Raw genomic sequence first — 25,255 nt, 5'->3', positions numbered from 1 at the left:
TACGAGTATTGGTGAATAAGTGTAAGATTAGATAAATGTGGGATTAACTATACTGTTTCTTTAAAATGTGATTAATTTTGAAGCACCTTAAATGATTGGATTGGTCAAGATACATCTCCTTGAAAGCCTGAAGGAACTTTAAGATATTTAAAATTCAGCCTTTGCTGCAATTGTCAGGTTTATCTAGGAAAAAGTGTAATTAAGTATAGACCTTTCAGCTGAACAGAAACAATGAGATTTTTTCACAATAAATTCACATGGTTGATATGTTGAATGAGCAAAAAGTCCAGCAATTCAGACCTCATTGGAGAATTAGTGAGGTGATAGGCATAGGGCAGATAGTAAAAATAAAACAGAGTAATATAGCTAATTTTATATCCAGCTTCCAAACTGTTAAAGCTGAACTATGTTGGCTCGTTGTGGAACTTTGCTACAAGTCACGTGCAATTTTTCTAATTCTTCTTTTGCTGCTTTGCCAATACAAAAGCAGTTCAAGAAAGATCCAATTTTGCTGTTGCCAATGCTGAGTGATGTTTCGACATGCTTAGGGATTTCAGAGTGTTTTGAGACCTCTGTATTCTTAGGAGAGGAAAAAAAGTCTTTAACAGGCTTCCCACATTGTTTAGTGCATCCTGTGGATAATCTCTTGGAAATACAAAAATTGTAAGAAGGGGAAAACAGAGCACATAGGATTTATGTTAAGTAAAGATAGAGATATAAGATTTATTTTTAAAAATTCAGAGTATCTGGGTACCTAGAAGCCATTCTACACTTCAAGAAGACATCTAATTGTCCAAAATTGTTTTCTTAATGGAGCCACTAATCAATAATTTCTGAAAATTACTAGAAGGACAATTAAAAAAAAATTAGATGTTTAAAGGCAGAAGTAGACAGCTGCTGAGCTGAACAAATACAAAGGACCTACCTGCCACCAGATGCTGTGAATTGCATCTTATGTGACCTCCAGGACTAAGATGGTGTCCAGGAAAGGAAGCCCTGTTGCTGTATCTACTTGTATTAGCCCTGTAGCTGAACAGTTTTTACTAAGTTTTACACTTCTGAATTACTTTTGAAAATGTCTTGGTGATACCTTGCCTATGTACTCAATAATCTGACTGTAGACACTGAAAACCTTAACCTGAGTGCTCTTCTACAGCTCCTTACTAGAATGATAAATTCTCCAGGAATTACCCCAGCTAAGGAAGCAGGAAGGCAGAAGAACAAAATTCTTCCTATGATTATTTTGTTACTTGGTCCTGACTGCTCAGAAGAAGGGTAGGGAGAGAAGGAAGGGAGAATGGATGTTTAAATACATACTACAAGTAGGAACTACCTTCTTACAGGTAAAGATCAGGGGAGAAGCACCAGGACAATTTAGCTGAATCTGATTAGGTTTACATCTCAAAATATGCTGAAAGATGTCACAGGTCTCATTAAATATTTGAATGAGATCTTTTCTCATTTGGAGTTGCCTTTTTCCAAGAAATATTGACAAGCCTAATATTTTATTTTATGTCTTCTGTACTCTTTTTATTTACATATCTACCTATGATTACCTATCACTGAAGATCTTTATTTCATTAAGTATTCCATTACAGCACTGAGGCCACCACAATGGCAGAAAAAACTTTGCCAAGAAAAAGGACACCAGGGAGTTATGTGTTCTCCTCCTTGTACTTTTAAGGAGGAAGAACATAATTTCTGCCAAAGGCCTAAGTTCTTCCTTGAAAGCAAAATTCACAGCAAAATTTTCAGCAGTCTAATTGACTTTACAATTACCGTTACTAATTTACAAAAGTCCTCTTTTGTAGGCAACTTGGGCATGTGGGAGTCAATGAGGTTAGCCTTACAAGTACTTTTGAAACTGGGCTGCTCCTCTTTTCCTCTTCCTTTTCATGTTCCAAAGGTATTTGCACTTTTCTGAAGTAGTTCTTCTCTTCAGCCATCTGAAAAAAATACAAAGAGTTTTCTGTTATGGGCTGTTTATACACACATAGAATGCAGGTAGTTTTTCACACCAAAGTGCTACAACAGAGAATCTCTGATAATTTTTCCCTACCCCACATCATATTTATACAGATATTTTCTTTTTTTACATCTCGGGGGTTTTTGGTGGGGTTTTGGGTTTGTTTTTGTTTGTTTTTGTTGTTGTTGGGGGTTTTTTTTGAGGGGGGTGGGGTGGGGTGCGTCCTTCGACACACCTATTGGAAAACGTTTAGCTGATAGATGAGATTATTTGCCAAAGGAATTTTAAGGACTGAGAACATTTGAAGAGTGAGACCTTGAATCACTGAAGCAAAACCTATCTGTCTTGTAACTTTATTCAGAATTTCACAATCCTTGCTAAACTGCAAGATAAGGGCCAAAGGCAACAAACCAGCAGGAGCCAACTCAGAATGTGCCAAAGTTCATAGAACGGTTGCTTCAGGCTGAAGTTTGTTGACCCTTAATCACTTGGGGTCATCAGTGGTCCTGCTGCAGGGCCCTGCAGAACGTGAGTCCGATCAGATCTCCTGCTGCTGCTGTCCAGGCTACAAGTAGGGTGGAGTGAAAGCTGGGATACAGGAATTTCAAGGCAGCATTTCATGGGTGTCTGCCTGTCAGTGTGCTCTTTTGGACTGCTATCCTTGTGTAACACATGTGTTCTCTAATTCTAAACTTCCTTAATCTCTTGCAAATGGTGTAGGTGGAGTTAATCATAGCACAGGCAAAAGATTCCTTCCAGTTAGCATACCTTTTATGCTTTCAGTACTGTGTTTTATCATTGATTGAAATTAGTGTAAGTACAGTGTACTTACACTTAGTGTACTTACACAGTTTAAGTTTTAAATCATTTTTTTGTCACAGTGATAGCATTGTCAAGAAATGTTCTTTTCCTGTTAAGTCTCCTTTGACTATTACTATTACCTTTAATGACCACATTGCAATGAGTATGCTAAACTGCTGTGAAGTAATAGTGTGAAAGATTGTAGGGAAATAAACGGCATTTCAGACCCTAACCTTGCAAAAAAAATCAGCATGTGAGCATGCATGAACAAAAACATGCTTCTGTCTGGTGGTCTGTGACTTGTATAAAGTAGTAGCTACTAAGGAATATTAATTTAACAATGATGCCATTCATGGAATAATAAAATCCTTAATGAATATTTTTATGGGCTCTATCATACATTTGGGCAGCTCACAAATTTTTACAAATGTAATCTTTATGACAATGATAGAACTTTAGAAAATGTCTCATCCCTACAAGCTAGAGGCATTTGAGTATAGTCCATTCAGCACACAAAATGCATAAAAATGTTTTGAAAATTCTTTCACTGTCTTCAAAAGTTTCAGAATGGTCATTGTTTCTTGTAATCTTCTTATATATGAGAGAGGCAAAAGGCAAAGGAGGTGTGAGGGCATAATGGCCTCTGGAGCAGCTGTGTGCTGCAGGAGCTGAGTGTTTGGTAATCTTCAGAACTTGATTATCCTCTTTGACAGGAAGCTGGAAGTGGGGAAAAGGAAAGGATAACGACAGTTCATGATTCACTACAAACGAAAAGACAAAACAGTTCATGAAGAAAATCTGGTCATTGCTATCACTTAGTAATATCAAAAAGGGAAATTAACCTACCTTTGAAAAGAATCTGTAAGCACCACTGTACTTCTAAAAGACAAAATATTCTAGATCAAAAATATTCTAGATTCTGTATATGTTTAGGGTTATGAGATCGTAGATGCTTCAGAAAACTACTCACAGGATAACTTTCACAACTGCAGGTAAAGCTGGAATATGGGAAACTGTATTCATTCCTTCATGCTTTTCCTCAAAAAGACTCTTCCCACATACATCAGCAAAGTTATCTCTCTGACTGTTCAAGTGCTTTCTGTAATGTATTCTTTTGCTGGGTATCTGAAAAAGTTCAGTATCGGTCAGGATCTCAGTGTTCCCAGACTACTTAAAACATTATTTATATGACAGAAATGATAATTTTCTTCTAGTCCCACATCAGTCTGCATGAAGATTCTTGCCTTATACTGGGTTACATTCCTTCTGATGTATGGGTAATTCTTCTGCCCTGTTTGTACAGGATCTTGCACAATGAGGTTGTGGTCCAAGTCTGTGGCTTTTGAGTTCTTCAGTAATACAAATAATGTTGTCACCACTTAAAAATAGGTTTGTGAAGTGTAAGCATGTCTGATCTTGATGAGAATGAAAGCAAAAATACAAGCAGGCCACCAATATCACCATTATACTTATTTTTTAAATTGTTACAAGTATGCTGTTTAATTTCAGTAACAGTCCTACTTTAAGAAGTTTTCAGCCTAAAGACCAAGGTAAAACAGTTGACACTAGGAGACAGACAAAAAAAGTTATGGAATTATTAGTGATTAAAACATTTTTTAAAACATTTTTTCATTAACTTCTCTTCAAATAACAATGAGCTAGGGACAGCGTTTGACATGGGAAGGGACACATAAGTCTTCGAGGAGATAATAGTTCAGAGAAATCTGAATGGTTGACTGTACTCGGTAAACTGTGTTTGAGAATTCGTTCTATAGCGATAGAGAAAGACATGAATAAGCCAGTGGACAAGGGATCTATGAGCCTGTTTGTCATCCAGGAAAGACAGCACACTGGGAGAAACAAATCAGTGGGGTCAGAATCTCTGTCAGAGTAAAGAACAGAAGCTGGGGGTGTAAGAATAGTGATGAAGATACTGATTTGGACTGTGTTAGGTAAAATATGAAGATGATGACTGGCAATTTCCATCTGATATAGGTGGATGTTGACTATCCCTGCAAATGAAGATGGAAACAACTTCAGACAGTAAATATAATGAGTAATTTGTATTTTGAAGTATGGAAATTACATAGTAAAGGTATCATTTTAGGAACACACACAATACATAACTATAATAAGAAAGTGTAAGTGAAGAATCAAGTAGGAATTTTAAATACAAGACTATTTTTATTGATACAAAATGGACTGAGGAATTTAAATAAATAAAAAGCCTGCATGTATTTTTGTCTAGTTTGATTTTTCTTTTTAAAAGTTCTCTCTCCTAGCTATTAAAGAGTGGCTTTTTATCATTAATCTATGTGAATAAATTATACTGTTATCTTCTTCAAAAACCACACGTCATTTTCATCTACTAGCAAATAATTTTTAAGATTTACTGGAAAAACCTGTCATGTTTTTGCATTCCCTGTTGTCTTGTGGTCTGACAGTATTATAAGCCAATTCTACCCAAAGAACACTATCAGTATCACCTTCCGAAATGAGAAATGGACTCAGTTCTTCCAACCAGTAAATCACCATCCTGTGTGAATTCAAGTGGAAAATGCAACTTCTTCCATAAAATGCATGGGAAATTCTTTCCTAATTCCCGTTGAGTTCTGTGTGGTTATCTGAAGTTCCCACAGAAGCCATACAAGCTACTAAATCTCTCCTTATTGTTTTCACTGAAGTTCTAGTAGTTCAACTCCTCAAACTAGTAATTACTCTGTTACTATGTTTTTATCTCATGGGCTGTGTATGTGCATGTAAGAAGTTCCCACTGTTGCAAGCGTCTGTGTAGGTCAGCTACAAAGTTCAGCAGTGGGAGCTCTGGTTTTTACCAAGCATTGCTATTTCCACCGCTGTGTCAAACAGACCTGCGCTGACTGTCAGATTCTGAATACTCTGGAACTGACTCTCACTCAGCTGGGCAAGTGTTTTCTCAAATAGTGCAGTTGTCCTTCCATTAAAAGGCGGTACATGAGGAAAATTATACCAGTTCCACTTGTGACTCTCCCAAGTCTTGGCCCAATCAGCTGTTCATTAAAACTGTACTGATCCCACTGTGTTAAAGAGCTGTGTTCTTCACCTGCAGGATGAATTCATCCAAATGAGAGAGACTAGCAAAGTATTGAATTCTAGTATTCCCATTTATTATTTTCCGCCTATTTTATTTTGGACTGAAGGAATTTTAAAAGATTTTAGTAATTTCATTTATAAGTAATAGGTAAGTTCTTCATCACAAAGTCTACATATCACATACGTAACAATTCCATGTAATAAGATCTTAAATTACTTTGAGAAAATTATTTTTAAGCATTACTGTACTGAGTCAAATAGCAAATAAATTGGTTATCATAAGCTGCATCATGTTAGAAGGCATTTTAAACAGAGATTCAAGATTTTTTTTTAACATGGCTCCTCTAATGAAACACTATAGGACAAATCAAAAGCCTTATCCCCTTCCAATTTACTCTTATTACTCAGGGAGGAGTAGAAGATAATTGTTTGCTGACACCTTTCTATAGATGGCAGCAGGGCATGGGCTTTGTCTTACCATTGGATTTCTGAATTAGATGATAGAAGGCTTTCTAAGCATGAGGCAGATTAACAGCTCACCTCCTTCCCCCATGAGATACAACATGACACAGGCAAGATATGATCCTTACTTGAATGGGTACATTCAGTCAGTTCCCGGGTATCAACTCTTTCAAACTTTATTTCCATAACAGTTTGTAAAATACTGGGCAAGTAAAGCCACTAATGAAGGTGAAGTTGAATTAACCAAAGCAACATCAATTGCCTTAGCACTTGAAGTTAGAAAAGATCAGGGGAAAAGATAGTCTTTAGTGATTGGGGACGAAATTCAATGCTTGCCAAAGTCAAGGAAGGCTTCCCATTGACTTCTCTCAAGTTTAATTACCGAGATTCCTGCACTAAAGCTGTAACATTGTTCTGTGATTTACAAGGAACTATGCTGAGTGGTTACTCTGGGAAAAGTTCATTTATCTACAGGTAATACAAATTAAATAAATAATCATAAATGGAATTGGGGTTAATTTTATCATTTCATGAGAAGTGAATACTTTCATAGCATATTTTCCATTTCTGCTAAGTAGTTAGGAATCAGCCCAAAGGATAATGAGTGGTTTGATAACTGTATGTAGGAGTGTGGAAAAGATATCTAAGAATGGATAGCTTTTAAGTCTTGCCAGCAAAGGTGTAAGAAGATTCATTTTCTATAGAACGCAATTAAATTTCAACCTTGCAATAACATCCACTTTCATAGCAAAAGGGTAGTTAATTTTTATATGGCTTACTAGAAAAGGTCACAGATTGGATTAATTTTCAGTTTTTAAAACAAATTATGTAAATGCTTTAGCAAGAAGGTTGGATCCATCCTTCCCGCCTGCCTTTGGAAAGGTGTGACATGGTTGCAGAGGTGTCTCTTGTTCGGATAGTTCCCATGCAAAATCATTTCTTTCCTAGATTATGGGCAGATCAAGATTTGTTCTGAATCAGTGTCCCTGCAACTTTCTTGCTTTAGTTTTTCAGCAAAATAAGAACTAAAATAAAACCTCACACTTTATTTGATTACCTCTAGACATCAGAACAGAATGATTATCTGTGGCTTGACAAGGGTTTTCGGAGTACAAAAGACCAGCTATGCTTTTTTCTGAAACATCACAAATGGAAATAGGATACAGAGCAGAGAGGACCACTGACGTTATGGAGACCCTCTTCTCTGGTGTTTAGCATATACTCTCAGTATTAAATCAGTCTTCAAGAGAACTTTGCAGACACAACTGACAAAAACGTTGATTTTTTTTCCCTTTATCATAATGGCCAAACAAAATATGGCTTTTTTTCTATCTGGCTTATTTAAGTTAATTTACTAAATTAAACCACTGCTCAATACTTATGACCTACAGCCTGAATCTCTCCTGAACATTTTGTCTCCTTTATAATTTTAGGCTGTCTTACAAGAAAGAGAAAAAAAAACAAGGCCAAAAAAGAAAACCTAGGAGAAAAGATAATTACATTATTGAAATTCTTTAACTCCCAGAATACTTTAAGTATGTTAAACAACTTGTATAAGAAATACAAATAATAGCAAGTAATAATTTTCAGTACTTTGTAATTAGTGATAGTCTTAACAGAACATAACTTCTATCAGAACACTGAGATTTTCAACAGCAGCCAGAAATCTGTAGCTGCTGCAGCTTTCACACAGTTTCATATGAAAAAAACAGAGCTCTTGCAGATAGAGGCTATCTGCAAGTGCACTTTAAAGTAATGAAGTACTAAAGCAGTATCTTGTGTCATATTTCCCTTAGCCTCACCTTCCTAATAACTTATTTGTGGAATTTTCAGCATAAGAGAAAAAAATTCAGGAAACTTGCTGCAGTGTATTTTTTTGTATGCCAGGTTTGTTCTTATGCATACACAAAAAAGTTTCTGTTTTCTCTAGAACTAGTGAAGTGGATGCTTCTAGTGCTAGTATTTCAGGACTGCATTGGGTTATGGCGAGTCAGTAATATCCAGGTTTCATAAGACATATACCAATCAGGAGAGCGAGTGCCAAAATATGTGGTATTCTGTGTGGTGTTTACTAAGCTGAAAGTTTGGATTATTTTGTCCTGTTCAAATGTAGCTTTGAAGCTATGTGGACTTGTAAATGCTGTCACATTCTCACAAACATAGATTGAGTTTGCTCAGACCACTTGGAAATCCATGAACATTTCTTATTATTACTTATGGCAACACCATCTCCTTCTGCTGCCATTATTTGTTTTATTGATGTCTGTAGAAAGTACTTCAAGACAATCTGCCATATATCTGCAGCATCTGTAAGGGTATGCTTTAAGCCAGCATCTTTTTCCTGCTTGGGTTTCAACTTTCAATGTATGCCTTTGATGCTTTCACAAGAAATTCTTACACTTTGCAGTTCTATAAACCAAGTTTAGTACACATAACAGGAGCTATTTCAGCTGCCACAAGTTCCCTGTGTGTCAGCAACCCAAGCCTTTGTCATTTTGGGGACTCCCTGAAATCTCATTGATTCCAGTTTTCACAGAATTTCATCTTTTCCTCAGACTGAGTGCAGAGCTGCTCTTCTGTGTTCAGCAATGTTTGGCATTACCTTCTCAACCAATTTGTACTGCATCTAAAAGATGCATCCAGGTGCCATGAGGAACTCGGAGCAAATTAGTTCTGTCTTCATTCTAAAAACTCTAAGAGAGAAGATGGTTTTGAACTAGATACCTTAGCTGAAAGTGTCAGTTTTAAGGGTTTGGCAGTTCTGAATGATGTCAGTCCAGCCATTTTTCAACTCACTGCTTTTCCAGCTCATACTTCCTCAGCTTCCAGATGAGACTGCTTTGTGAGACAGCATGTGAAATCTTACAAAGGTATGTTATAGTCACTGTTTTCTTCTGGTCCATGTAGCCAGCAATTATATCTGGGAAGGCAAATCAGGTTGATCCCTAGCCTACTGGGTCCTCACTTCTGGCTGCTCCCTTGTTTCTAAATCATGCTAAGCCCAACTGTCAGGGAGTAGGATTTGCCTATGAAAAGTAAATCAGAATGGTCTAGATTTTGACTAGACTAGAAGTACAAAATAATGGAGAAATGAGCATAAAAAAGGCAGACTGATAACTCTTGATCTAATTTATCTGCAGGTTGGCTTATTTCTTTCTCTCACTCTTTGATACTAACTACTAAAGGTTTTTATGTTTCAGCAGCTGCAAGGTGCTAAGTACCTTCCACTGCTCTCACCGCATTTATGCTTATATCAAAACAGGCAAATATAAAATAGAATTTTCATTCTATAATTCTGTCTTTAGAGACATAGCAAGTTTTTGCAACTTGCTTCATACACAGACTACTCCTTCCCCTTTGAGTTCAGTACACAAATATTGAGTTTGAAAGGTCTAAAGTGTATGGGTGGTCAAGAGTACAGCATTCTTCTATTCTTTTCAATGAAAAACAGGCACTATGTAGAAGGACTGGTACAATGTTGTTTTCTTTGTTGGTTGGGTATTTTATTTTCATTAAGCCATATTTCTGCTTACTTCACTGCCAAGACACAAGAAAGAAATTGCTTTTTTAAAAAAGCCATCTAGCCTTCCTGTGGCAGCTCTGTAATTTAAATTTACATACAAAACTAGGGACTAATGTGGGTGGATTTCAAATTTTATGTTTATCCTACTCATATGATGCCTTTCACAAATTGTTTTTCATATGAAATACAGCTACTTTGCCAGAAATCTACTCTGACAGTCTGCAGGCTATCTGCTTTCAAAAAAACACCTATTCTTTTCATGTGGTGAAACAGGATTTGTGGCTTTTTAGAGTTCTTTGCACCATCATTAACGGTCAGGAATACTTTTAAATGCTTGTGAAATACTGGTTCTAGGAGAGTTGAGTGTGAACGTAAGATTCAGTCAAAAGTGGTTTTTTTTTCAGAAAATGTTTCATACTTGTAATAGTCTCTTTTAACTAAAACATGGAATAATTCAAACTCTCCTCAGGGGACTGGTATTGGTATGACTTTTGTGTGCTTTTGCCCTTTGGAAAGTTTTGAAAGTTTAGAAATTGTGAACTACATTTTTGTAATATGCCACACAAAGTTTGGGAAAGTTGGAACAATTCAGAAAGAAACTTTACTATTAGGGCATGATCCTGGGGAAACAGAGAGAATGCCCAGAACTTGACAGAATTTGACCTGCTTACTACTCTCAGGATCTGCAGTGTATCTGCCTGCAAGTCTGAGTGAGATTTTCGTGGGAATAGCGTGGGAACACAGACATTGATGAGATACTTCTTGCTTAGTGCCTGAAGAAACCAAAAATAAAATTCAGAACTAGCTAACTAAATAAAGTGATCCTGAAAGAAGACCAATTTTAGAACTTCTGAAAAAAGAAGGAGCTTAAAAGGGCTGTCTTCATAGTAAATATAGCAATTAGTAAATGATTTTATATAAATCCTGGCTTTTAATACTAGACTTTATTATATTTATGCATACCCATATATGCACACACAGAACTGTGTCTTTAACAAAGAAATGGACGCAGCATAGTCAAAATTATGAGAGAGATCAATTTGAGCCTTTGCTTACTGGAGTAATTAACAAAGTTCCTACTGAATTTAGCAGAATTCTGTTTTGTATCAGTAATGATATTTTTAAAATGAATTAGAAATGTATCATCTGTAGAAAATAATGTTTGGAACTCATCTGAGGTAAATTAATGTCAGTATTGAATATCTGCAATTTTTAAGTGTCCCATGAAAAGAGTTTACAAAATAAAGGTTTTTCAGAGAGAGCATATCTTTCACCCGCTATAGTTAACCATTGTTTGAACAGATAATTATTATACCTGTTAATTAAGATAAAATATGCAGTGTCATTTTTATGATGTAAGAACCTGTTTCTAATTTAACACCTACTGATTCCAACAATCCAAATCTTAGAAAGAAATGATCTAAAATACAGAACTTCTTACTGGAAAATATTTTTATATCAGAATGCAAACTCCCAAAATAAATAGCATGCTAGATGATTTACAGTAAAAAAACCTTAGTAATTGTAAGAAAAAAAGTGTGTATATGTTCAAAAGTTAAGATTAATTGGTTTAATTTGTTTTAATCTTGTAATATACTAAACTTTTATACATATTATGTAGAAAAGCATATCATAAAACAATCAGAATACTGTGCAGAATACTTTTTTCTAGGCACTTGAAGGCCCCCAGGCATCCCATTTAATGGCAAAGCATTATTGTTTACATTTTAAAGATAAGAAAAATTAGGTGTTTGTAATATTTGTAACTGGAACAAAGATTGTCCAGCTAGTATTCTTGTTCTAATACCAGATCATTACTATCTCCAGTGGTCTTACTCTAAGAAAAGTAAAACCTAGTCTGTCATCTTAACCATGCAATAAGCTCATCCTGACTTTAACCTGCAGCATATATGGCTGAACTTTAAGGTGGTGAATGGAACCCAGAATCCCTTGCAGTCAGCTGCAAAACAGGCCTCCTTCTTCCCAGGCTTTTAAAATATGTTGGCAGCATGAGCAAAACTACACAGATGTATGAGTACTTCTATTGGTTTCTGGATTTTTATGACATCAAAGATACTAGCTTGACAGATAGTATCTGGGAATGAAATGGGATTAACTGCACAAAGATTGAAGATTTGTAGCATGTGTGTTGTCTGTGCTGATGTCTGTCCATGTAAGTACGTACTATGAAATGTCAGCTCAGATATTACCAAGTTAAGCAAGGTGTTGCAAGATCCTAAAGAAATGTAGTAGGAATTGGTCATATCACAAACCTGGAGTAACACTCTTACTGGTAATACTTTCAGCTGGAGAAACTGTATGGCAAATGTAAGATGTATTTCTCCGGTTTACTAATTGTACCAGAGGAACCAAGGTTTTGGTTATATGAGCAAAGGAAATTTGATACTCAGTGTGACCAGAACTTAGATATTAAAGTAAAAATGCTTACAGTTGGGTGGGGGTCTCAAACAACAAAGGGATATTTTAACATAAAGAGTATTTTAGCATAAAACAGTTGTGCAGATGAATGTTCCATTTTCCGAAGAGGTTTTTTGGGGACTTGGGGTATTTTTTAGAACATTCATTGTGTTTGGATTAAAAAAAAGTCTACTTTGCATCATTTCCTTAGGCCCTTCTAAGAAACAAAGCTCATGTTTCTTTTCCCAGTGATAAAGAAACTTCTCATTTTCGCTTGCTGAATATTTTTATCTATTTATTGTGTCTTTCGGAAAAAAAGGGAGTTGATTTCATATAACCAATATCTTTCCAATATTTTTTTTAAATCACCTTGGAGGAAACAGATGTTCTTGAATGAACTAAAATACAAGTTTTCTTACTTTTTCATTTAAAAGATGTCTTCTTGTCTTACTGCCTCTGTCACCCACAGCCTTGACAAGTGCTTAAAGGTCAGCACACTACTTATGCAGAGAGCACTCGAACTCATTTCATTTCAGCTGTCTTTCTATTGGGTGATCTTACTAACTTAGTAAGGTCACAGTAATGGTGTTTGATTTTTAAGTTCACGCTCACTATGGACCTATGTTGGAGCATGAACAAACTGATATTCCAAAAATATGGTCAAATAAGCAAAGGAAATCCAGTTAGCATACTTTAGTGTTTATTCCTCTCCTTTCTACCTCTTCCTGCTACCCAAGGCAAAGCCACTGTCTTTGTGTGTGCTTCTACTCCTTGCCATTTGCTTTCTCCTTTTAAAAGCAAATAATGCGGTTTAAGTTGATCTATATTCCTCTATGTTTTAGTAAACCAAGAAGAAATGAAATTATCACATTCAGCTACTGACTTGGTAATAATTTAATGAAATGCATTAATTTGGCACTTACTCTATTATGTTCACCCGTGCTACCTTCCAGAGTTAGATACACTTTTTTCCACAATGAAACACCCCACTGACTTTTCCAAACCTGTCACTGGTTCTGTCTGGCATGCTACCTGCCTCCATCTCTCCACCTCATGATTAGCATCACTATTATGTGACTCTTCATCTTTCTGAGCAACAAACTATGATGTTCTGCAGAAAGTAGAGGTTTCATCATCACGGAAGATGTGTAGTTTTTTAGTAATTTATTCTTCTATGCCTGGAATAAAGCTCAAAATCAAGAGCCTCCCTAAGGATCTGCTTTTGATCTTTTCCCACGTGGTCCAACAAATGTAATATCAGTGACTGAATACACGAGACTGTGAGCACAAAGATTTGAGCCAAAACATACATACCGTGTTTTAAAAACTAGTTTCTCAGGGTTTGCTTTTTTATATTGAAAGAGAGAGAGACAGCGAGAACTCAACTATTGTAGCAGCTTGCTGCTGCTAACGATGGGAGGAGTAGCCAGCTGGGATTACCTACAGAGGTTCAAAAGAACAAACACACAGAATCAGTGTTAGTAGGTGTCAATAATTGCTGCTTTCCCAGCAGGTGTCAATAAATTGCTGCAATGCTCTACACCTGATTTTCTTTTCAGAACATAAAGCTGAACACAGCGAGGTCTTTGTTGACCAGCTTAAACACCAATCTTTTGCATACAATGATATTCAAGAAATTCAAATATGATTTTATTGTTGGTAATCTCAGTGAGATCTGAATCCAGGAGATGAACATTAGTGGAATTCAAAAATGTAGGCAGCAATCAACCATTGGATTTGGGCTGACCTCACAGAAAGATCATTAGAATCAGATTGCTCAATTCCATATCTGATGATTTGTATTGCTAACATTTTTCTCAGTTAGCTCATGAACATCCAGCTTCTCTATTACAATAGACTCTGGTACTTGCAGCGATGGATGAGCTTCCTGATTTTCACATCTGTACCCTTCAAAATTAGTAAGTGACTTGCTTTTTTTAAGATGAAGAGCAAAGGGGTCCTCTGTTTTCTTTGAGGTGACTAGGGAAAGACAGCAATGGTATAATTTTTTTTTGTTATATTTTCCCCTTTTACTCTGCAAGTAGGTGTTCAAAGGTAGTTGGTAACTTTGAATCATGTAACAAATTTTACTTTCTGTCATCACGTGATTGAAAGACTTTTTTATTTACATGAAATATGGACTTATTCTAAGGTTGCAAGTTCTATATGCAAGGAGATGAGAAAAGACTGAAATCACCTGGGATTCCTGTCAGCCATGTAGAAGCATTCCCAAGATTTAAGGGCTTTAAGGCAAAATCACATTTGTAGACGTTACATGATGCCAAAACAAATGGGAAACATAAGTCTGTAATTATCTTTTACTGCTGCCTTATAGAGCTGGGTGCCCTCTGGTTCCGAAGTAGTTCAGCTTTGCCAGTGTTTTAGCGTTTATTGATGTGTTTATTATTGTAAAAGGTTTTTATAAGATAAACATTAGCTAAACAAATGACTTCTGAGCTTGGGAAAAAGCTCTCTGTGTGTAAATGAACCCTAATAGAACCTCTGGTGATTGATGAAAAGCATAAGCACTCTTGGGGCTGCTCCAGTTCTAGAGGTAGTGTGTCAGATCTCAGCTTTGGTGTTAACATTCAAGTTATGTTTTCTTTTGGAAGAGATACATATGTTTGGTGGAACTGGAGGAAGCACAGGTTTTGTTGTTACCAAAAGCTATACAAATGTTCCTTAACATTAAACTAAAATTTAACTGACCTCTCTTTTCAAGCACTGTATGTCCACCCCAGTAATTAAAGAGCAGTTCAAGTGGAAGCAGAGTTCCTTATCTGCTGAACTCCTGGGAAGTAACAAAAATAAGTTTATTTTACACATTTGTTTTCATTCCAAGTCCTAATATGCAAATAAGATGAGGTCTAACAATTGCTAGTTTTAAAAACTCATAATTACATTTAACAAAATATGTGATGGTATCTCTTGGTATGTAGGAACTTGTAGCAGCTGCTCTGAAGACTTTAGCATCCCTAAAGAGAAAGGACTTAATTCTATATTATGGCCAAATTCTACTTAATGGACAAGCTGAAGACAGGCTGTTGTCTTATCTGTCATATAAACCAGCTGTATGTGGTCCCGACAGATTTCAGAGCATTGGGAGCTTACCCTGATCTATGGGAAGTCTCTAATAACACCAAACAGGGCACAAGACAGTTATTCTGCATCTTTGTTTTGCACTTCCAATCCAACAAAAGTCACTCTCTGCCAGCTGAATGACGAAGACGCAGGAAGTTACCAGACCACCCCAAGTGCAGGCTCTTGGCAAGTGCCTCATGGAAGGAGAACTGCCAGCCATCCAGCACTAACGAGAAGGCGTCTCTGTGCATGACCTCAGTGGCATAAAGAGGTTCAAGCAAACAGAAATATCTAGTCAGAAAACAGAGTAGTTGGGGAGAAGCATACAACTGTTTGGAACATATGCAGGCAAGCGTACAGCTTTGTACTTCCACTAAGACTAAATTCATAAACTTAGCCAAAGACCTCTCAATGTGACATTAATTTCTTTTTAAAATTGAGTTAATTGATGTAGCTTTGTTGTTGGGTGGATTTTAATTGCCTTCTGCTCTACTTTGAGTAATTGCAATCTTTAGTAAAATGAAAGACCACAAAGAAGAAAGACCTTGCTAAATTCCCCTTCTGTAGATGTCTGTCCTGAAAGTCGGTGGGTTGTTGGGGTTTTTTTTTCTTCTTTCCTTACCCAGATTTTTAAAATAATGAAATCATAAAAATCATGGAGAACTGAAAACCTACTTTAAAACTTACAAGTTTAATAAAATAATGTTTTGTAAATAATTCTGAATTATAAACTATTCATTCTCTGTTTTTCTTCTGCATTATTGCTCTGATTTCAGTTCAGTGTTAATACCAAAAGATTACTTTAATTATTATTTCTAAAAAGGTTTTCTATATGTTTACTCTCTTAATCTGACCCATTAACAGAAAATACTTTGATTTCAAAAAATCAAAACTTTCCAGTAGAGAGATATTAATTTAAAGTTTTGTTGCAATGAAGATACAATGGAGGACATTTCTGGTTCTGCACTGCAGTATTTTCCTAATTTCAAACTATGAATGATCCCGGATTTTTTTCTTCTGTAAAATAGCCCAGTTATTTTTAACTACTACTTATCCAAATTAGGAAAACCAGAGCATACCTTCAAAATAAAATAAAATGTATATTTAAGGACTCCAGATGATACAGGACGTACACTGTTGGATCAGAAATTAAATAATGCTTAAAATTTGTTTTCTGTCTAAGCATTGTCGACCTCAGTTTTCAGGTACAAGATCGCTCTTGTTTACTGGTGTAGATTTCTCTATCATTCAGTTCATTAGTCCTTCCTTGCTAATTGTATATTGTGTTGCTATTACCTCCTTTCTTGTCAGAAGCTCAGTAGATCACTTTTCTTTAGAGGTTTTTAGATTTTTGTGTGTTTTGATCATTTGAGTAGAAAGGAGACAACAGAGATATATTATGGTATACATAGCTATTTCTGGCCTTAAAATCAATTATCCCATTTAAAAACTAAATATAACATTCATTTTTATGTTTGAAAGATTTGTAGGTTGGTGTCTATTTTGCTTCTAATGCAATATAAAGTGTTTTAGAATAGGAACGTGGATTTGGTCTTGAATCATTTCAGTGAAAAACACAGTTATTACTAACATTGTTTTGCATAAAGGAAGCATCCACTAAGCTGAGAATTTAGAACGTGATTTTTGATTGCAGGAATAAAAGGTGATTACCATTAAAATGCTTCCAAAAATAAGTGGGGAATTTGTAACAGCTTGAGCTCAGCAATTGCAAGTCACCTGCTCACAATTATTATGAAGGCTGGTTTTTCCCTTTCTAGTCAAGTTCCAGTATGCTAATGCTTGGACTGGAGTTTTCCCTTTACCCTATCTTCACAGGCAAAATTGTAAATAAATGCTTGCAAATCAAGATGTATCAGATCATTAGCAAAGAAATTTCCCAGCACATCTATTCAAATGCATACTTGAAAAAAGCCTGAATAGCTGACAGCCGTCTGTGGTGGAAGGGCTTTATAGAATATCCATCATGGCTGGATGGCAGTATTGATATGTGATTCACATAATGCAAAATGCACTTTTTCTTCTGCAATCAAAAAAAAAAAAAAAGCAGAACTAGTATTCTGGGAAAAAAATGTGGATTTAATGGCTTTAAATTAAAGATGCTCTGTCTTGTTTGGAAAACTGAAATGTAGAGTGACTCCAATTGGTTCATGAGATACTGCAAAAATAAATAATGTCACTAGACCTTTATTTCAGAAATTGTATGCTACATGCTCCCCTACAGTAATTTGCCACTTTATACAAACCTTTGACATCTAGTGTAGTTCTTTGCAAACAAATCAGTTGTTACAGAGCTGTTAGTGTCATGTGAGTGCAAGGAAACAAAAAGATAGCTAATTTTATTCATAATGGCTTTGGTTTGGAATCTGCAGGTTTGGAATCAGTATTAAAAAAAAACATATAGCATTGCACTACAGTTAAAGGAGAGCCACGCTGTGTTCAAGTCAAACTCTGCGTGCCTCAGCTTTTTACAATGGCAGTCTTGCATCTCAGCGCACCCTCACTGCTGCTTCCAAATGCACTCTGTCCTTTTGGCAGATGGTGCCTCCCCTTTTCATCACTAAAACACTGCACACATCCATGGATTATACTGCTTGTAATCTGAAAAGCTCTAGTCCTAATGTTTTAGCCCAGCTCAGAGGTGAAATAGGTGAATTTTGACTGTAATGGAAGGAAAGTAATTTGGGGAGATTCTTTCTTTCCTCTTTTCACAGCAAAGAACTGCACATGTCCAAAACAAATGGTTGCTTTTGGAAATCATGGGCTTTTTGTTTGTTTGTTTGTTTGTTTTTTTGTTTACACATTTAGTTCTCTTTCCTGTTAAAATATTCTTAAAAGCTCAGGAAAAAATAGTTATTTTCACTTTGGCCAAACAAAACTTTTAATTTCTACCAAAAAAATATTTTAAGTTCTGATTTATCAGAATTTTCCACCATCTTCTTTCTTGCTAGAAGACAACTTTTCTGTCTAATTTCTAATGAAATTCTAAAGCAGTGGTTATTTAACCCAGTATTACTGGTAAACGTTTCTGTCCAAGCAAGGCAAATGCAACTTTGAAGAAAAGTGTCCAATATAGCATTTTACATGCATTTTAATGTCATATTTGCAGACAGAATATATACAGAAAATTAGTTGCAGTACTGTAAGCATGCATACAAAAATTTTTAATATGACATTTCCAGTAAGATTTTCATAGGTTAAAAATCGAATTCTCTAATTTAAAATAAAATCCTGAGTATATTTCAGTAATGGTCTGATACAGATTTCCTGATTTCCTCTTTTTTTTTTTTTCTTTTTTCCCTCTCCCTTGTTTTTCTTGGTGCTCCTAAGAGCACATACCATTAAAAATATAGAGAGGAGCCTGACTTTGGGGGGTGTTTGTTGAAATCTCTGAAGGGGGTGTAAAAAGGGCATGTGCCTGCTTTTTTTAAAACACGTGACCTGATCATGTGGAAATTCTTAGTCTAGTTCTTTAGTTTTGTAAGAGGAATGAGAAATAATGCAAAGTTACAGTGAACCCATCTGGCCAAGCAGGAAAATCCGGTTTAATTGCTCCATTGCCAGAAATGTTAAATCACTTCCTGGGAATGCGGTTCATTTGGAACATATGGAACTCATTGGAAGGTCTCCAGTGAATTCAAAACTGTACTGAAGATGAGAGCATTTCTCATAAGTAACAATCATGTTTTCCCACCGGGCAGCATGTAAGCAGTATGTGTAGCTATATTGACAAAAAACTAAACCAATAGTAGGACTGTCTGAGATCTTGTTGAACAAGATTCACTCGTGGTTTACTTAATTTTAAATTTTTAAGAAATTCTAGCTGTGTTATTTTAGGATTCTTTTTCTCAGCCCTTAAGCAGCAATAGAACATCCTGACAGATTTTTTAGCTCATTTTACATCTTGATTCAGCACACTTACACACTGTTTAGAAAACAGACATATTTAAAAGTATCATCCAAGATGTCTTTGTTAGAGTGGATTCAAAATTTAGAAGTATGCCCCAGTACCATGTTCTGAGTAAAGCATTCCTGTATTTGCAATCTTTACAATGAGGAGAGTATTGATATTCTTTGAAAAAAAAAAGTTTCCCTTTCTGTTCTAAACAAAAGATTTTGCTTTCATTAACTTGATGATACTATAAGGGCGTTTTTAAAAGGTAATTTCTTTATTCTTTTTTTACTTGGATTCACATCAATTTGAGAAAACATTTGGTTCTTGGAAAATACTATTTTTTTTTTTCTTTTGCAATTAATCAATAAGACCAGATCAGAAAAAATTAATTCTTTCAATTTTAAAAACACATGAAAGAAATGGAACCATGTTTTCCTGAAAAAGTAGGCTAATTCTGATATCAAGAAGAAAAGTGAGGCAATAAAAAAAAATGTCTGTATTTACATAATGCACTATGGGGAACCTGGAGCTGTGAAAATGGTGGTTAACAGGTAGTCACCACCATATCAGGCCCTTTTCCTAATTATTCTAGGAAAACTTACATACTCTCTCTCTTTACAAATTTCTCACTTTACAAATTTCCCTCTCAGACAGACAATAATAGTGAATCTGGGGGATTCTTTCTTATTTTATTATTTTTCTTAGCCAGTGTAGCCACTTAGGTCTGGGAAAGAGAAGGAAATTATATATGGATTTTCAAAATTCTATCAATTATTTTTTAAAAGAAATCTATACGTGATATACTTTTTCTTTCTTTGCAACTGATACCTTGATTCATTCTGCGATTTTGTTGTTTCTTTGGCATGTTAACTTTCTTGTCTATGGAAGTTAATGTTTTTGTAGCATTGCTGGAGAAAAATGGTTCTTTTGAACAAATATTTGTTTGTAAAAAGCAAGGAAAAAGGCTTTTCAAGCAAGACGCTGTTGTTTTGAATAATACTAGTCTGATGGTACAATGTTTTGGATGTCATACTCAAGCAACAGATATTTAACTAGTCAGAGTATAGGTGAAACAAAGAATCACAAAATAATTCTTATGGCTATTATCAATCTGTAAGGTATTTATTAATGTATATTATCTAAGACATGTTCTTTTTAAAATTTTGTAGAAAATATTATCCAGGAAATGCTATACAATAGTATTTTATATAGCAGGACAAATCATATGCTGAAATTAAATTTTCAAAGTCTATTTCAGGAACTCAATAGAATGTCTGAAACTGGTTGGTTTGTTTTCTGTCCATCACTCCCCTTTCCTTTTCTGTGAAATGTGCAGCAGGAAAATCTGCTGAACAAAGGCTAGACAGACATAAGTGAAAGGGATGTAATATTTATACCTTAACTCACACGGCAGTTCTGCACACATTGCATACCCAATCCAATTTCTCATCCAGCCTGTCTTGCCTTTATCATATCTGCACGTTCTTTAATTCTATTTATATGTGCGCCATATGAATTCCATTTTACTATTCATTCACTCTATAACCTACTTATTTTAGGAAAAATTCACTCAGAAAGTTCTTCTGCTTTAGTCTGAAAGAAAAGCATAAAATGAAAGATTTTACATCTGTTAAAAAATAAAAAATTAAAAAAACCAAGTCCAAAAACAATTACAGCAAGTATGAAAACATTTCCTTTACTTGCCTCTGAAAAACTGTATAAAAATTAAGAAAGTTGTATGTTACAGAATAACATACATTTGAGCCCAAATCCTAACTATATGGAGTCAATGGTACAACTCTATTTGAGTTCTGCAGAAGATTTGGCATTTTAGTCTCATCTTCAGCCAACAGGTTTTGTTTTCACTCCTTCAGAATTTAGTAATTTCCCTGTGGAATTTTGTGGGCATGTACTCTAGGATGATTATTTCAAAATGCGATCATTGGAATGTCTTATTAACTCCATCTCCTCCCTTCTTTGCTAGTCTTTTTTTTTTTTTTTCTTTTAACAGTAATTAGTATCATAATAAATTACAAGACATTCAAATGAGAACTGTATTTTTTCTCTCCGGAGCGCTTAACACAGCGAGACCTTGGTTCTTTCCAGGCTTTCCGGACACTCATAAAATCTGCCTTAAGATTTTATAATGTTTCACTAATATTCTTATTTTTTTAATAGTGATATTATTGATTTTTTTTCTTTCAGGCTATGCCAGTTATTTCAGAGAAGGAGAAGGCTGGTAAGTAAATATTTACTTGTTTTCTCATTTCCTTGTATTTGTTTTGTGGAATAGGGTGTTACTTAACTAAGTGATAAAAGACACTTTTCAACTGTGGCGTTAGGAATGTGTAGGATTACAGACCTGACGAATGTCCATGTAAAGGTTATTCATTGTTTTCTGAATAGGACATTTTCTCTTTCTGAAAAGCGGTCCAGCTTTCTGTGTCATGCTAATAAACATGTTTGAAACTACCCCACGAAGTACCCGGTTGAATTGCAGCTGGCCCTTACACTTCAGTCGTCTTCTAGATACTAACTTGTTACTTGATGTAAAAATCTATTTGATCTATTTGATGTCTTGATTAACAAACACGAATTCCAATGGGTTTGTTCAAGTCAGTGGAATTTGATGACTTTACTGTATGTCTTTAAGTATGACAGGAAATTTTGGTTATCTGGAGTATTTCACTGGAGATGATAATTTTTATTTTGGCTAAATACTTCCAGAATATTTTAAGGTTGTTTTTCTAGTCTTTTCTGTTTACGTATGCTTTCTGAACACTATATGTACTTTGGTGTTGGTATGTGAAATCTATTATGATTGTCTGTTAGACACTCAAATGTGTGTAATTGTAGTAAAAATTGTAGTAAACATTAGGGAATGCTGCTTTTAGCACTATAGATTTATAGAATCTCTGTTGGCTTCTTTGTCATTTATTTCAACTGACAGTTTGTTACTGTACTTCCAATACAGCTTCAAAAATACCTTGAAATATCAAAATGCCACCTGGTATTCCAATATATGACTGATTTTTGTTGGTGATGTTTTCTTGTGTTATCCTGGTGCAGTTGATTTCTTTTCTTTTGCTCATTAAGGGAGAGGAATAGGTCAAAAAAACATTTTTGAGAAAAAAGCCACAATGCTAATCAGTACTGTAAAAGCAATGGAGTTGTCTGGTCAGGATGTTGCTATTTTACCTGTTGAAGTTCATAAATAATTCCCAAACTGTAACACATATTTAATAAGCATTTTCTTTATTGATATCACCTGTGGTATTATTTGGTATTTCTTTTTCATGTTTATGTTTGGCCACATCCTTTAAATTATGTCCACATATGCAAACTGCTTATAACTGGCCCTACTATTTGGACCTAACTGCAAATACTCTGTCAAACAGCCATGCAACATTATAGGGTTTTGTACATATTTAGCAATTATGTACTGTACAAGATCAAAAAGTACCCCAAAGTCATTAAAAAATCTTCAGGGCATAGAGGTGTAATGACCCCAGTTTTATACCAGAGGAATAGACGTGCAACAAATGGTGGCTACAGCTAACAACTTGTAAAATCAGAAATAAAACTCAAAGCTTTATGCTTTCTTCTTCAGTGTCAAAACCGCCAATTATGTCAGTGCTGATGATGGTATGAAATAAACGTGGTTTTGATGTATGCTTTATAACCTGTATATATGCATACGAATCTGTCCCTCTCTTCCTGCTCAGACTTCAGTGTTATGTTCTTTGTAGACAGCATTATATTTAATACTAAAAATATTAGGTGGCATTTCATGCTATCTGGAGTCAGTTTGCTGACACTTCCATGTACATGAGCACAAGCTAGACTGAATGGAAATGTGGTTGCCTTTCAACCAGTTTTGGCTTTTGTTTAACTCTTTACAGCTCAGAAGCTCAAGCGGTTATACTGGTTTTTTGGAAATAGTGAGCATGTATTAGGGAGATGATTATTTAAATCAGGCCTATCGACTGAAGTCAGTTGGTTCTAGAGGTAATTAGAATTTCCCTTATTTTTCCTAAAGAAGAATTCTGCTTACCCTTCACCAGATAAATGACATTGCATAAGACTCATGAATGACAAAGCCATAAGTAAGGTGTGAAAGCCTTCAAAAACTGAATATACCTTATTTGCATGTCTGCTGTAAGAGAACAAAACAAATATTATTTTTGATATTTATTTGGAAATAACCAACAACCTAACTCTTTCTAGTTTATATTATTACAAACAGACTAAAATATTTTACAAAATATCACAGAACAAAAAGAATCTGTTTATTTTACTACTGACTATGCTAATAACACATTAGGTAAAGAGCTTGGGTAGCACTGCATTAAAATTTAAATTATATTGAAAATGTACTGAAAATGCCTAGTCAATTTTTCTCACTTTGAGTAATAAGTAATAATTCCTTGTAGCACCCTCTTTCCTACTTATAACTCTTCGGTTTCATCTGGGACTGGAATGAGAAATACAAGAAAGTAGAAAGGCTGTTATTTCAGTGTTTCTGTTTCAGAAATTCTATATACATAAGTAAAAACTTGTTTTTACAAGACTTTCTATTCTGTAGACTCCAGATGTTTTGATACTTTCAAATGCTTTTCCTATAGGCAACAAAACAGATCTTTAAATGGACCAAGCTGCTTAAGCACCTTAGAAGTTCACACATTACTGATTATGTTTATAGCAGCTGTTAATCCTTGAAATTAAATATTTTCTCAATTTTATATATTTTCCAACATGCAGTAAATTTTGACTACTTCAAATACAAACTTTCAGATGGAATACTTAAAAAACCAAAACCCAACATACACACTATTTTTCCATTTATAGCCAAACTTAATCTGAAAACATTGCTACTTTTGTTAATTAATAACAAGGGTTGCATAACTAGTTTTGGTTGGGGTTTTTTTACAGTGGAAAGTGAAGTAAAACCTGCAATTGCAGAGTCCCTTTGGCAAAAATCTATAAATGATCAGTAGTATATTGAGCAGAACATCAGCTGTGGCTAACTGTGTACACTATTGCTTCAAGCTGTGTGAATTAGGGCATTGCAAATGATGTACTATGGCATCAGATATTTCTGAGAAATAAATTTTTAGGAAGTCTCAATATTGTTGACATTTCTGGCAATGGTGAAAAAAAGGAAATATTTCAAAAGAACTTTGCTAAGGTGGAAATTAAGATCAAACTACATGCACAGTCAGGAAAAAAGAAAGATGACTCAAGGCTGGGACTCATGGCACCTAAATCAGGAATGCAGGCCAGCAACCAGCTTCAAAAGACTTGTTTTTCAGATGCATCTGTCTGTCTTTTGAGTAATTTATGTATTTCCGTGCCTATACTTACCTTGCTGACTGTTGTGATTTTTATTCTCAAATTCTGTCCACAAACTATGAAGAAATTTGAGGGATGGAGAGTTCATCTCACCTGTCAATAATGGCGGTGTCTGTGTCAGAGTTAGCGGTGTTAGCTTCATTTATAGTCTAAAAATAATCAGCATATGAACCTTTGGTTCACCTGGTTATATATCAGCATTCGGTTTATTGATGTAAATCACACATGAGACTTCATGAATGGTATTGTTTAACTCTCAACTAACTGTGAGGTTTCTGAAGCAGTGTTGCCAAAACAAAAGTGAAATGACTGTAAGCCAACATTAGAAGTATTGCCTAAGTCTCTTTGTGGACCTACTTCACGATTTCCCAATTTATCCTCAAATATTTGTAGGGAATAGTGAACTCTGTGACTTAGACACATTGCAACAACAGAGCCAGCCGGAGAGACAGAGTGGATACCCACATCTGGTCAGGGAGTAGCACAGCTTATTTCTCTTGAGGTGATGAAACTAGGTGCTATCACATAAACAGGGCAGAAGGTTTAGTCTAGCCCTAAATAAATATTAAAAAAATATTCACACCATTGACCCATAATGTTCAGCATTATAACAAATTTTTCCTGTGCATAAAACAACTGCTCTGTGGTGTTTTGGTTGAACACACCT

The 25,255-nt window shown here is 35.2% G+C and overlaps 1 protein-coding gene and 1 long non-coding RNA gene across 3 annotated transcripts in view; one reads left to right on the top strand and one right to left on the bottom strand.

The window, feature by feature from the left end:
• Positions 1-25,255, top strand: part of DLC1 (DLC1 Rho GTPase activating protein) — a 230,734-nt gene that overhangs the window by 76,324 nt on the left and 129,155 nt on the right. Inside the window, exon 5 of the mRNA XM_005232092.4 lies at positions 21,442-21,475. Coding sequence (XP_005232149.1) covers positions 21,442-21,475 — 34 coding nt within the window. The remainder of the gene's footprint in view (positions 1-21,441; positions 21,476-25,255) is intronic.
• LOC114010687 (uncharacterized) lies at positions 752-24,814 on the bottom strand. Of its 2 annotated transcripts, XR_008745689.1 has the most exons (7): positions 24,601-24,814; positions 23,641-23,710; positions 23,291-23,392; positions 14,952-15,033; positions 13,557-13,682; positions 3,738-4,779; positions 752-1,946 (listed from the first exon to the last, which is right to left on the bottom strand). It is a non-coding gene; the product is annotated as an uncharacterized LOC114010687 (long non-coding RNA). The 2 variants fall into 2 exon arrangements; XR_003552266.2 differs by having other exon boundaries at positions 752-3,892.

The sequence above is a fragment of the Falco peregrinus genome, chromosome 2, assembly GCF_023634155.1.
Source record: "Falco peregrinus isolate bFalPer1 chromosome 2, bFalPer1.pri, whole genome shotgun sequence".
NCBI classification, from domain to species: domain Eukaryota; kingdom Metazoa; phylum Chordata; class Aves; order Falconiformes; family Falconidae; genus Falco; species Falco peregrinus.
This window is presented reverse-complemented; position numbering and strand designations above follow the sequence as displayed.